Consider the following 13963-nt stretch of genomic DNA (forward strand, 5'->3'; position numbering starts at 1 on the left):
CTGCCTCGCAGCGCTTGCACCGCGGGTCGGTCCGCCCAGGAGCGCCCGGGCTCCTGGACTTTATTGCTGTTTCTTTCGGCGCCGCTCGCCAGAGGACCCGGTTGCCATGGTGAAGGAGAAAGGTAATTATAAATATCGACCCCGGTGCATGGTTGCAGAAGTTGCAGTGGTGCTGCAGGGCTGGGCCACCTNCGGGCAGACATATTCTGGGGGCGAGAACCTCTGTATTGTGAAGTCATTAAGAACCTTTAATTTCGCCGCGGCGTCGGAAGCACATCCTATTTCTGGAGTGTTTGTACAGCTGAGCTCCTTAATGCGTGTCTCTTTTGATTGGAATTGCATCTTGAATTTTTTTTTTTTTTTTGCCGTGGCTGAGAGTTGCCTTCCTGCCCCCAACCATAGCTAGCCTTCATCCTCTTCCTTACCGTCCCCCCTCAAGTCAATAGTTAATGAAGATGTATAATGAAAGGGTCCAGATTTGTGCTATAATGGGACATGCCCAAGGGTAGCCGGGATGGGCTGGAAAGAGAAGCGAGCTGTTTTGAAGGTTTCAGGTGTGCTGTTTTAATCACCTGGCATTTCTGCGGTTCCCCTCATCACCCCTCCAACCTTTTTAAAGGATGCGATGTCCGTCAAAGGGGGCAAATCAGGTGGTGGAGAGAACGTCAGAAGGGAGAAGGTGGGGCACTCCGCACAGGTGTACATTATTTTTTGAACTGGGCGTGGTCCTGAACTGTAAATTAAATCTTCCAGAATTGAATTCTATTTTAAATTATTAGTTTATCTGGAAAATGTAAAAGAACACAGCAATCCTTGGTTTTAATTATCCCAGTAATACATAAAATAATATCTTAAGAACGTGAAATGCTGGAGGAGAATGGAGAGCAAAAAGTGAAAGCTCCCTGCCTCTATTCTGTCCACCTCAGTTCCCCCTTCTCTCTAGAGGAATATTTGTTAATATTGTGTATCTTTCTAGACAGGAATAGAGAGAGAGAGGGAGAGAGATAGGAGGAGTAGGAGTATAAAAGTGGGATCATTTTACCATTTTTCTGTGACTTGTTTTTCCCCCCTTAATAATATGCCTTAGGGACCTTCAACACATGATTTTACAATGTGAATAACCACCCTTTAATTTTGCTCTTTGATGAGCTTGGATTTATTCTGCCACACTTTCTTGCTGAGGGACATCACTTTCTCCGTAAACATGGATGTCTGTTCTTTTGCGTCTGCCTCGAACCATTTCAATGATTTATCTATTTTCACTGAAAGCCGCTACAGGGAGTAATTTTGAGGTAAACATGCCAAACTCAAATTGATCCTTGCTGCTGGAAACTCCGTTTGGTTTTGTTATACTAATGGACGGCTGGAGAAGTAGGATCATGACAGCTAAGGCTGCACCTAAGGACAAAGAAAAACGTGGTTCTGCTCTATCCATTCTGCTCCTGTGTATCTTTAATAATCACTTGAATTAGCTTTGGTCTTTCACTGAGGAAGTGGTAATTGAGTGAAATGCTTTGGTGTGAATAAAGATGCTCCTAATGATGTTTCCTCTCTTTGGGGAATGTTTTCAGGACCCCTCAGAGTCACATATACAGATGTTGACATTTAATAAAGACCACGGTTCTCCGTTTGTACCTTCTACCCAACCAGAATAACCCCAGCCCTGATCTCTGTTGCTCATGGATTTGAGTTTGTTTCCCCAATATAAGTAAGTTACGGATGATGGGAAAGGGGGTTACAAAAGCCACATCTTGATTCCATTCCCGTGGAGCCCAGGAAAGCCCCAGACTTGCTCTAAACCACAGATCAGTGGTCCCCAAAGAGCAATTCTTTTTCTGAGTCATTGCAGGTGTCCCAAAACTCAGATTGATTGCCTGGGCTCATGCTTACTTTACAGGTCAGTAGCCACTTTCTAACTAGCACGTTGAGACGGGCCACCGAGAGGTCACATACTAGCATTATCTTAGCCCTTAGCCACTGATTAAAGGCTGTTCCTTTTTTATTTTGAGGTCTGTGCCAGTCCATGCTGCTACCTCCCAGCTCCCCAGTTGCACCCACCTCAGCCAACAACGGAGGAAGGCAGGATGTGGGGCAGGTACATAAGAGCTTCTGTGGAAAGAAGGAAATTCCACCGTAGCTTTTTTTTTTTAATTTTATTTATTTCTAGGAGAGAGAGAGAGTGAGCAGGGGAGGGTCAGAGAGAGAGGGAGTCACAGACCGAAACAGGCTCCAGGCTCTGAGCTGGCAGTCAGCACAGAGCCTGATGCGGTGCTGGAACCCACGAACCATGAGATCATGACCCAAGCGAAAGTCGTACACTTAACCGACTAAGCCACCCAGGCGCCCCCCACCGTAGCTTTTAAAGTGGGAAGGGCGCAGGGGAGCACGTAGTCCAGGCATTCATCCTGGAGGTGAGAAAGCTGGGGTTCAGAAAGGGTAAGGAAATTGTTCAAGGTCACACAGTGGAAATTGGACCAAGTATTCATCCTCTGTGTTCCATCAGATGGTGTGCATGGATCAGTGACTGCACTTACACAGTGTGTGGACATCCACTGGCTCTCTCACTCGAGGGTGAGCCCCTCCGAAGCAGCACTTTCTAGTGCACAGCTCACGGTAGTATCTGCCCATCACAGATTCTCAGCAGCTGAAACATATCGGCTGGTGCTCGGAGCTGGGACCTGAACCTGTGTCTTCTCCATCCTGAGGCTCTTCTAGTCCTCTCTTGTTTCTTCTTACTCCCAGAGACGCCTAGCTTCTTCCTCCCGGAGCTGACATAGGTCTCCCCTGAGTAGGTTCAGATCATGGCAGCGTCCATCCTGAGGAATGTGCGAGGCCTTGTGAAGGAGTGACATAGATTCTCCATTACGCCCACCACTTAGGATGGCTTAGCTCACATTGGTTGGAACCATTATTTTCTCTCCTGGGTAAAGTTCACATGTACGTGTCTGGTTTGGGGTTGACCCTGATGGGAGGGAACGCTTGCTGGCAGATCTCACCTCTGCTGGTGTGGAATGGCAGCACATTTTGACCGTCACTCTCTTTTCTCCTGCTAACCGGTTGCCCATCCACTTCTGGTTGCAGAAGAATCTTGATGAAATGGTTATTTCTCTGATGTGTTCAAGGACATCTTACCCTTGCTGTATCCTGTGGCAAATAAGCAGGAGAGAGTTTTGTGGGTTTATCAGTCAATATCTGCCTTCCTGAATAGGCTCTCATCAGCCTAAACTCCAGAGGCCCACTATCCTCATTTAAAAGCTATAATTGTCTAGCTTGTGTGTGTGTGTGTGTGTGTGTGTGTGTGTTCTGGTACAAGCTTTAAAAGTACAGAAGGGATTTATTATTTTTGTTAGAGAAAACAAGAAAAAACACTAGAGAGTGAACCCTCATCTGATTTAAATAATAAGGGATGCTTAGGGCTTGGAAACCATGTGAGAGGCTAAGAATTTAGCAGTGAGGGAGACACATCAAGGTAAATAGAATTTTACATTTGGGCACAACAGTTTTTGTTTGGTTTCTGAGACCGTTGGATGGCTCAACTTGCTTTTAAGGTAGTGTGGGATCCAATGAAACTCCTTTCGGTGCACCTTCGAGGGAGAAATGTTTACTCTCCACCTGACATTCAGGTGAATGGACATACACACACACACAGCCATCTTGTTTCTTGGTAGGCAGCTTCTGAGAACAGTGGTGTATTTGTCTCTGTTGTGTCCTACAGACTGGCACCTGTGTAATCCTCTTAGGACACCCATGTCATCATATTTCCAGCTCAAAAACCTAGATGAGTGACGGGGTAAAATTCAAAGCTTCCTGCTAATCATAGAAGATTCCTTAAGCCCTTAAATTACCTCCTCCCTATCCCTGACTAAGTCCATCTTGTTTTATTCTTATTTTTAATGTTATTAAATCCACTCATTGTTGAACACATGCTAAATGGCAGGCTTTGTGTGGAGAGCTTTAAATATATGGTCTCTAATCTATACACTGTCAAGGTCAGTGGTATTCCTCCCCTTTAACAGATGAGGAAGAGAAGGCTGACAGGAGTTTAGAAACCTGCCAGAGATCACTTAGCTGGAGAGCACAGGAGCTGATTTTCCGCCTAGGCCTGTCTGGCTCCCAAACCTCTGCTAATTGTACTTCTGCTCCTCTTCTCCCCACACCGGTCCTATTTGGATCATCACGGAGGATATTTCTTCTCTCCGGCCCTTGTGGGAAATACCTATATTCTCCTTCTCTGTATTTGTCAAAGATCTAACTCAAGTTCAGCTTCCTTATAATGCATTTCAAGGGCCCATCCCTTCTGTAAATTCTTCTAGAATTACTCTCTACACCTAAGTAAACACCAGGGAAATGAAACAACAGCTGAATCACCCATACGACTTAAGAATAGTGCTCTCTCCTCAAGTATTTGTTGACAGTCTTGTAAAACAACCTTAACAGGTGTCTGGTGTTGCTGCCTCTAATGGTATCTGCTCCCCATCCCACTCCTCCCCAAAACACACAGCCACTACCCACTCAGGTGCTTGCACACTGCCTGATGTCATCGAAATCCACTTCTGTTCCATCTCTGCGAGGTCTGGGAACAGTAGATCTTTCTCTGTGATGTAGCGATTCCTCAGATCCGAGTTGCTCCTCAGGCCTCTTCTTAGTGTTTAATAGCCTCTCCTCGACTCAGTTTTTCCAACTCTGCTTCCTCACCCCTACCGCACTCCTGGGCTTGTCTCGCTTCTTCATCATTTCCTTCACTTGAGAAGCCCCAACCTTTCCAAGGGGACACCAATGACCAGACATTTCCTAAACAAGGTCTAAAGAGAAGCTATCTATTAAAGGAGACAATGTGATGTTATAAGTTTCAGAATAAATTGTCTATAAGTTTCAGAATAAATGGGTGATGTATGCATACAACTCGGTTCTGAACTTTGCATCTTTGGAGGGAAGGAAGCTCGAGCTTTTATCCTATTCTGCCTGAGAGGAAAAAAACCCAAGTGTGAACTGCTCTTACTATGATCTAACTGAAAGTGCTACTCTCACCAGAAGTAGACTCTGCTCAGCTTACCTTCACTACAGTAGGGCTGTCCGGATACTGGGATTTTCAAAGCTAAGGAAAAGAATTTCACAGTAAAAAAATAATAAATCCTGTTCCCTGTGCCATCCACCCACTGATGTCTAAAAAATGTTTATCCAGAAATTAAAGAAGACTTCATTTCTACAGTTAGAGTTAAGGCTGAATATATAAGTAAATCTAAGAGAAGGAACACAGTGACTTAAATTTACTGGAGCTCTTGAGAACAATTTTTGATGAGGGAGTAGACTTAAGAACATGGAGACAGTGAAAATCTAAGCTGGGGATTGAGCCAGCTACACCCAGACTTCGGGTGGCCTTGCCTCTTGCCTCTCTGATTACCTGGTCAGGTGGCTAGAAAGGGTGAAACAGCTTGGACTCTATCACGGAAACCTTCTTTTATAGAACAACAAATTGACTTTTCCAAATCCGCACAGAAAAGACATCCTAAGGTAGACTCACCCAACCAAGACGAAAATCTCATCTGATTCACTTTGAGGAGGGGACCCTCTCTGTGACATCATATCACAGACCTTGGGGGGACAAGAAGAAGAATCCTGATATTGTTTGTCTCTAGTATGCCAAACTCAAAATGCCGAGCATTTTCCTGAGCCAGCATTAGAGAGCCGGAGAACTTTTCAGAAGGTTCAGTGATCGGTGAGTGGTGCAGATTTCTCCCATTGTGGTTGAGCCTGATCTGGGCACACCATAGTAGAAACCAGCCAGCTTCCTATTTCATTGTGTGTTGGCCTGATGGTGACTCATACTGAGAGGTATGTTTATCCCAAATTGGCAGGAGCTGTGTATTCAAGGGCAAATTTTGTTAACACCGGGGAGGGCGAATATTTGTATGCCTGACCTCTTTTCTCTGAAACATTGTATTTGTGTTCACATTGACATGATTAATGCTATTATGGTCCAATGTGCCCTCGGGGGCACAAGGGGCTAGTTTCTATGCCCAGTTGCAATCAAACAGGCTGATTTGTTTAAATACTTGGACTTAACCGTGAAGATCCTGGCTTCCTTGATACTTCCGGCAAATTACTATCTAGGGCAATAGTCCACAAACATTAGCAGGCATCAGAACCACCTGGAGAGATTGCTAAACCACGGATTTCTGAGCCTTGCTCCCAGAGTTTCTGATTCAGTAGGTCTGGGGAATGGCTTGAGGTTTTGCATTTCTAGCAATTTCCAGGTGGTTGCGATGCTCTTCGTCCAGAGACCACACTTTGACATGGTCTAGCTAATCTATCATTTCTGTGGGTAAAATGATCAGCCCTTCAAGCAGGTGAGTGGGAACTTTTATGTAAATCGCCTCTCCATTCCATTTTACTAATAATGCACAGAAGTCAAAGCGAAAGTAAAGAGCATTATTCTCAGTGACTCCCCTACAGTGTAGAATGAGGCTATATGGTTCATAATAAAACGGGCCTTGTGTGAGATTCGGGTGGCCAGATACTGCTATCAGCATAGGACATTGGATGGGCAGAGGGTGGGCAGGGTGGGTGTGGGACAGAGGTACAAAGCACCTCTTCCCAGCAATGACTGGGGCTCAGCCTGGCTTGGAGGAGGCAGCACTAATTGGCAGTCAAGGCACAGGTGTGGCACTCTGTAGGCATCAATCCTAATTCTTGACCTGTTAGGTGAGCCTTTTCACTGGGGTTTTAGAGCTCTTTAGAGTCCTTTGGTAAAAGATGGCTTCAGTAGATATCTTGGCTCACAAAGGCTACAACTTCCTTTTTTAGCCTTTGAGGAGCTGTATTAATACTTGGAGTGTTTTATATCTATAAATATAGATATTCACTATCTCTCCTCTATTCTAGCTATCTGTATTCTTTCTGTTATTGTTCATTATGTGAGACATTGTGAAGGAAGATGTTGAAGAAAAATTAAGAAAACCCAGAAAATGGTAGCAAAAGATAGCAAGGTTATTTCACAGTGGAGTGTCTAGTGGGAAATGGAAGGGCCAGCTAAGTACCCCTCAGAAAAATGGTAGGTGCTGTGGGTTCCCAGATCCATGGAGGGTCCCACAAGTAACACAAGGGCTATATGAGTGTCTACTGGACTGCTGTCGATGTGCCACTCATGGGAACCCTGTCTGGATGGCCACCGAGGAACAGAGTTTGGGGGCCAACAGCCAAAGTGGTATCTGCGGGACAGGCATCCAGTTATGCGTTTCCTGCTCATGTAGAAGACACAACTAGTTCTGCCATCTGTAAAGGTCCCCACGAAACAACGAACAATTAAGTAATGGGCTTACTGATCACATCACAGATTTTTGGAGGTCTGCTCTCTGCAAGGCAGTTTGGGGGTTGCCTCATACACTGAAAAGTTCCTGCCTTCAGTAGGTTAATGAATTCGCCAGTGCTGGAAGGGGTGCCGACTGAGAATGCAGATCACAGGGACATAAGGCAGTAGGAAGGGTATAAACAATGTTCTTTGGAGGTTCAAAGGAAGAGTTGTGTTTCAAAAGAAGTAAAAAAAAAAAGGCTGTCTAGAAGAGGGAGTGTTTAAGATCATCCTTGAGGGATTCTGTATAGTTGGGGGTGGCTTTAATTCAATTTGCATCCATAACATGGTGTCTTCTCCATAGTAAATGCTCATTGATGCTGAATGAACTAATACATGAATGAATGATATGTATAGGTGGGAAGATGGTTATACTTTCTTAAATGTATATCAGGCTCAGTCAGTTAAGCCTTGATACCAGCGCAGGTCGTGATCTCACAGTTGTGGGATCAAGTCCCGTGTCAGGCTCTGTGCTGAGTGTGGAATCTTCTTGGGATTCTCTCTCCCTCTATCCCTTTCCCCTGCTCACACACTCTCTCTCCTTCAAAATAAATAAATGAACTTTAAAAAATAAAAAATTTTTAAAGACTGTGTATTCAGAACCCAGTAAGAGGTAAGCAATCAAGAACAGAAACAAATAAAATATAGTTCTTGACCTGAACACACTCATATTCTAGCAAGGACTGTAGACAAGGAAAGAAGTAATTATGATGCAATGTGAAATATATTTGACAGAGAACTATTAAAGTAGTATGGAATACAGTGCAGGGAGTGATAAATTCTGCTGAGAGGTCATAGCAGGCTAGGCTTTGAAGGATGAATAGGAGTGCAACAAGTAGATAAAGAGGAAATAAGAGAGAGGTGGTCAAATTGGCAAAACCCGGAAGCAGTGAAGCACAACCTTTGTCTGAGGAAAAGCAGCCAGCTGGGCTTGGCAGGAGCTTCTGGTGAGTCACTTAGAACAGTGATGGGCACACTGAAGGGGGACAGATGGCTTCGTGGGTCAGAATGAGTTGAGGACTGGGTGCCTCGGTGGCTCAGTCAGTTAAGCATCCTACTTTGATTTGGGTCATGATCTCACAGTTCGTGAGTTCAAGCTCCATGTCGGGCTCTGTGCTGACAGCTCAGAGCCTGGAGTCTGCTTTGGATTCTGTGTCTCCCTCTCTCTCTGCTTCCCCTGCTTGTATTGTGTGTGTCTCTCTCTTTCAAGAATAAATAAATATTTTTAAAAAAATTTTTGAAAAGAGGAAGGAGTCGAGGATGGTGAAAACCAGAGATGGTGTATACAGATGCCCCCAAGAACCAGGCAAGTGACCTCAGTGGAGATTGGGGCCAGCTGGACTGCGTGGCCCTCAAAAGAGAGAAGCTACTTGGTTGCCCCCACCTAGTTCTCATGGGGGGACGTGCGCCAAGGGGCCAGAGTTTCCAATTTTCAAGAGTGACCAGAAATAGGAATTTTTATGTAAAATCTCCAGATGTTTAAACGTTGGCAAATGATTCAACTTTCTCTTAAAAAAAAAAAATCTTTGTGTGGGCCAAACACAACATGTCTGTGGGCAAGACTCAGCCTTAGGGCCTCCAGATTGTGGTCTGGGGCTTAATGCAGCACTCACCAAACCGAACCACAGCAGGGAGTGTGTTTGCACACATCCAGACCCAGGCCTCCCACGCATATGCATATAAATGGCTAAAATAAAAGTCATGTGAAACAATGCATTTACTCTAGCTTCTGTTCTATTTTTTTTTTTAATGTTTTATTTATTTATTTATTTATTTATTTTTGAGACAGAGAGACAGTGTGAGCAGGGGAGGGTCAGAGAGAGAGGGAGACACAGAATAGGAAGACAGGCCCCAGGCTCTGAGCTAGCTGTCAGCACAGAGCCCGACACGGGGCTCAAACCCACAAACTGAGATCATGACCTGAGCCGAAGTCGGATGCTTAACTGATTGAGCCACCCAGGCACCCCTTTCTTCTACTGACTTGCTTTTTTTTAGAGTTTATTTTGAGAGAGAGATGGAGAGAAAGAGAGAGTGTACATGAGCAGGGGAGGGGCAGAGAGAAGAGAGAGAGAATCACAAGCATGCTACACACTCTCAGTGTAGAGCCTGATGCTGGGCTGGATCTCACAACGGTGAGGTCCTGAGCTAAGTCAAAATCAAGAGTTTGATGCTTAACCAACTGAGCCACCTAGGTGCCTTATTCTCTTCTTTTTTAAAAATATGCTGGTCCTGAGGCATTGAACTGATTTGATGTTTTCAGTAGCTCAAACTGAAGTTTGAAAACCAGAGTTTTATTGGATGAAGACAGAATAAGGTACTTTCCTGGGCATCCACATTTCTATCTTGGATACTCTTACAATGGGGATGTTTTGGTGAAGTTGGGTTTCTTCCCTTGCAACTGGAAAAGTTTTGACAAAACAATTGTAGAATCTTTTAGTGGTCATTTGATCCTAAACAGAAGTTGGCCAGAGTTTGGTATCCTCTTTTTGGGTGCTTAAAACAATTAAGAATTGACCCTGCTGCTAAATTCAGAGTAAAATGCTTCTTGGCTCAAGTTTAGCAGAAAACCCAAAGAAAACTCTTATTCAGGCCTCATCAGCTTCTAAGCCTGGTATTTTTAGAACTACTTTTTCATTTAGGAGACTTTCCCCTATGTTTCTACATCACCACTTCCTGTCACCGTGCTCACTGGGTTTCCTTGGGTTTTGCCTCTCAGCCAAGGAGAGAAGGGCCAGTTCAGGGCTAGGACAGCCTGTCAGGGACTGTCTCCCCCACCATCAGCACAGAGCTCTTCCGCTGTCTGTTGGGCACCGTGTGCTACACACATAGTATTCGTTTTTCACCTATCAGAGCATTTCCAGAAATATTGTAGTTGAGGGGCTTTGGAGAGAGGTCACTCCTCTCTCAGGAATGTCTGAGAGCTGAGTTGTCAGAGCAAGCCTTCAGCATCGCAGGAAAGTCATGACCATCCTTCCGGTTAAGGGCGTATCTGCCATCACTCCTGTCTCGAGTGAGAGGCACCCCTGCAGCGTGCAGTGGGACTCTCAGTGAGCTTGGACTTTCGAAACAAGAGGCCAAGAGTGGCAACTTGCCATTGGAGGGAGCTGGTATGATGGAGACGCCCCCAGGAAAAAGCCGTGCCCACCGTGAAAGCCACACAGCCACGGGTCGGCAGCACTCATATTGTGGGTTTGCATAATAAGTAGGCAGAGGAGGCAGATACTAAACAGGAACGAAGCAAACAAGGCCAGACGCAGAGCTGCAGCTGCCTAGCACAGAGCACAGCTGATACAAGCTGTTGGGCGCCGGTACTATGCACGACGATCTGGCGGTATCTGGAGAGGAGATGGGAAGGCCCTTTCGTTACGCAGCCTGTGCGTCGCTGCCCTCCAGGGTGCTGTTCTGATCCTCCTGGAGTGAAGCAGGGCCCCTCTGGAGTTGTGCAGCCCATAGGCTCTACCTCTTATTCACCTGGAGGTGGTGTGCTGCCCAGGGGTGAATGCTGGCACATCGTATCAGATGAACACATCTCTGCCACTTCCCAGAGGACAGAGAGCCAAACTCTTACCCTCCAGGAGATTCCATTTTTTTCTTCAGTAAAAAATGGTACTGAGAATGCCCTTTTCTCTCCAGATAAGTCTCCAAGTTATCTGATGAGTTTGAGCACTGGAAACATGAGACCTACAACAAAAAACTGATAAAAATAATAATAACCACAATGGATTATTTATCAGAAAGTAGGCAGGCAGGAAAAAGGAAATGATTAAATCCAGGAGAACCAAAATATTGTACAAGAAAAGGGAATCTATTCGCAGGATGCACCCCAGAGTTTAGGAGAACAATAATTGCGTTCTTGAAGTATAAACACCGACCACAGATTTAACTGAAGACTGTGGTTAGAGACCTATTGGTAAGAGAAGGTTAAAAAGTAATGACTGAGCTGGTGTCGGCACAGTGTTAAGAAATGTAGTGCTGAATGGGGCGCCTGGGTGGCTCAGGCGGTTAAGTGTCTGACTTAGGCTTAGGTCATGATCTCACGGTTCGTGGGTTCGAGCCCCACATTGGGCTCTGTGCTGAGAGCTCAGAGCCTAGAGCCTGCTTCAGATTCTGTGCCTCCCTCTCTCTCTGCCCCCACCCCCCACTCCGCTTGCAATCTGTCCCTCTCAAAAAAAATTTTTGTTTAAGAAAAAAAAATGTAGTGTTGAAGGTCAGGAAAACACCAAACGTTGAACACATCTGCATGTAGGGCAGGCAGAGGAGTGGAGGGGACAGTTGCCGTCATGCGTGGTAAACATATATGCTTTTTATGCAAAAAGGTATATTTAGTCTTTTTTAAAATTTAAATCTGAGAGAGAGAGAGAGACAGCATGAGCAGGGGAGGGGCAGAGAGAGAGCGAGACACAGAATCCGAAACAGGCTCCAGGCTCTGAGCTGTCAGCACAGAGCCCGACACGGGGCTCGAACCCACGAACTGTGAGATCATGCCCTGAGCCGAAGTCGGACGCTTAACCGACTAAGCCACCCAGGTGCCCCAGTCTCTTAAACTTTGATAAAAAATAATAAAAACATGGGAGAAAAATTATTCCACCATTTCCATATTTTATTGTCAGGGTTAATTTAAATGAGACGATATCTGTAAAAGCTTCAGACATGGATCTTGCCATCATTAAAGTTAATGAAGGTCAGTTGATCTGTAGAGATTTTTTAAGTAGCAGGGTAGGTACACAGCCCAGAGTGGACGGGAATGGCTCAAGATCCCTTGCAGAGGAAATAAGAGTCACATGTGGGTGGTTGGAAGAATTAAATTTGCAATGGATGGAGGGTAAGACCCTAATCCTTCAGCTAGGATTTCCAGTAGAGACAGGATCGGAGCCTGAACTTACAACACACTTCCCCGTATATGTCCATTTCTTTCTCGTTTGTCACTTGTGGTATAACCGTCATGCCATTCACCTTTGTGGCTTTGTAGAATTATCCCCTGAGCCTTCAGGCTTTTATAGGTTTACCTGAGAAACAAGTTGTGTTTATGAGTAGGAGATTTGCAGCCAGACTGCCTGGGTTCGAATCCCAGCTCTCTTCTTTACTGATTATGTGACCCTGGATAAGTCATTTAACTTCCCCGTGCCTCGATTTCCTCATCAGAAAATAACGATACTATAAGTACCGACTTCATAGGACTGTTGTGAGAATTGAATCAATTAATACGTGTAAAGCATTTTAAAACGAGGCCTGGCACATGGCAAGGGCCCAGTGAAGGTCTGCTCTTGCTGTTGTTACTGTTAGTATTCCTCCTGGCAGAGTAGAATCAGGGGCATCATGTTTGTTGTTGTGGAGTTAAGTCATCAGATTGGTTTCAGGACTCAGGTGAGTAGACCGGAGATGAGTTAAGGGACCAGGAAGGTTCCCCACCCCCATTTCCGCAGGGCAATCTCTTTGCAGTTTACCTTGAGCAGAGCAACGTTGTAAACCTTAGTCACGCCACGCTACCTCAGTACCACACGGGTGGCTTCCTGTGGCCAATGCTCCTACTGTCCTGGGATAGAACTTCACCAAGGAATTCTTCAGCTGGGTTCATGATGCCCACATTCCCTGGGCAAGCTAACTGATGACCCTCCCCTGTCTTTCTGCTGTGGAATGAAATGAGGTATCTAATAATGACTTGGTGAGGAACCTGTGGACCTGGTAAATGCAGTGGTTTTAAAGTGCTTCGGGCTGGAAGCCACACGTGTCCAGGATTCTTCCTGGAGGCAGTGAACCACTTGCCACAGGGGCCCCTGCCCACCCTTCCACAGCATCCTGTCATGCCCTGGGGACACTGGGGTTGGCATTTCCAAGGTTCTGGGGCCATGTCAGCCCCTCCCCACAAGTCAATTCAGTTGGACGTTGTGCTTTGTTGTGTGGTTCTCAGTCAGAGAGAAACTTAACCAGACTTGATTTGAGGCTGGCCCGTCAAGAAGCTCATCCCTTCGGCTTTTGTTTTTTTCTGAGCCAGAGACTTAAGCAAGTGTTGTATCTTATATCATTAGTTGAGTGTATCGACATCATCAGAATTACCTAATGGATGGACACTGTCGTGAACCCAAGGTATTCACTTGCTTGCAGTTTTACCTGGAGGCTGTTGGGAAGAAAGAAAACCAGACTCCTGTTGAGTGAATGGATTGAACACACATTTATGGAGCACGGACCTTATGCCAGGACTGTGCAAGATCCTAGGGACACAGTGGCAGTTGTCTTGTGGTGGAGAGCACAGAAAATAAAGAAACAATCTTTAGATTGTGAGAATAAAGAAAGGAAACAGAGAGAGGGTAGTAGGGAAGCAGGGAGATTCTTTGCTTAGATGGTTTGGGGAAAGCCCTCTGAGAGCTACGAGCTGCTTTAGGATGAGACCAGAAGGCATGGCAGTGAGAAAGAATGAAATCTGGCCTGTGTAGCAACATGGATGGACCTTGAGGGTGTTATGCTGAGCGAAATAAGTCAGGCAGAGAAGGACAAATATCATATGTTTGCACGTATAGGAGGATTAGGAGGAACTTGACGGAGGAACAAGGGGGAGAAGAAGGGCGGAAATGGTGGGGGAAAGGGAGAGAGGCAAACCATGAGAGACTCTTGAATGCT

The 13963-nt window shown here is 45.5% G+C and overlaps 1 protein-coding gene across 3 annotated transcripts in view; it reads left to right on the forward strand.

Moving 5' to 3' along the window:
• ABLIM1 (actin binding LIM protein 1) overlaps positions 1-13963 on the forward strand; it is a 312956-nt gene that overhangs the window by 143531 nt on the left and 155462 nt on the right. Inside the window, exon 1 of one of the 3 annotated variants that reach the window (XM_077779559.1) lies at positions 7-122. The exons of the other annotated variants lie outside the window; for them this stretch is intronic. Coding sequence (XP_077635685.1) covers positions 107-122 — 16 coding nt within the window. The 5' untranslated portion in view covers positions 7-106. Of the gene's footprint in view, positions 1-6; positions 123-13963 lie in introns of those variants that run through there. 3 annotated transcript variants of the gene reach the window in all.

The sequence above is a fragment of the Crocuta crocuta genome, unplaced genomic scaffold (genome assembly GCF_008692635.1).
Source record: "Crocuta crocuta isolate KB4526 unplaced genomic scaffold, BGI_CrCroc_1.0 scaffold138, whole genome shotgun sequence".
Lineage (NCBI taxonomy): Eukaryota > Metazoa > Chordata > Mammalia > Carnivora > Hyaenidae > Crocuta > Crocuta crocuta.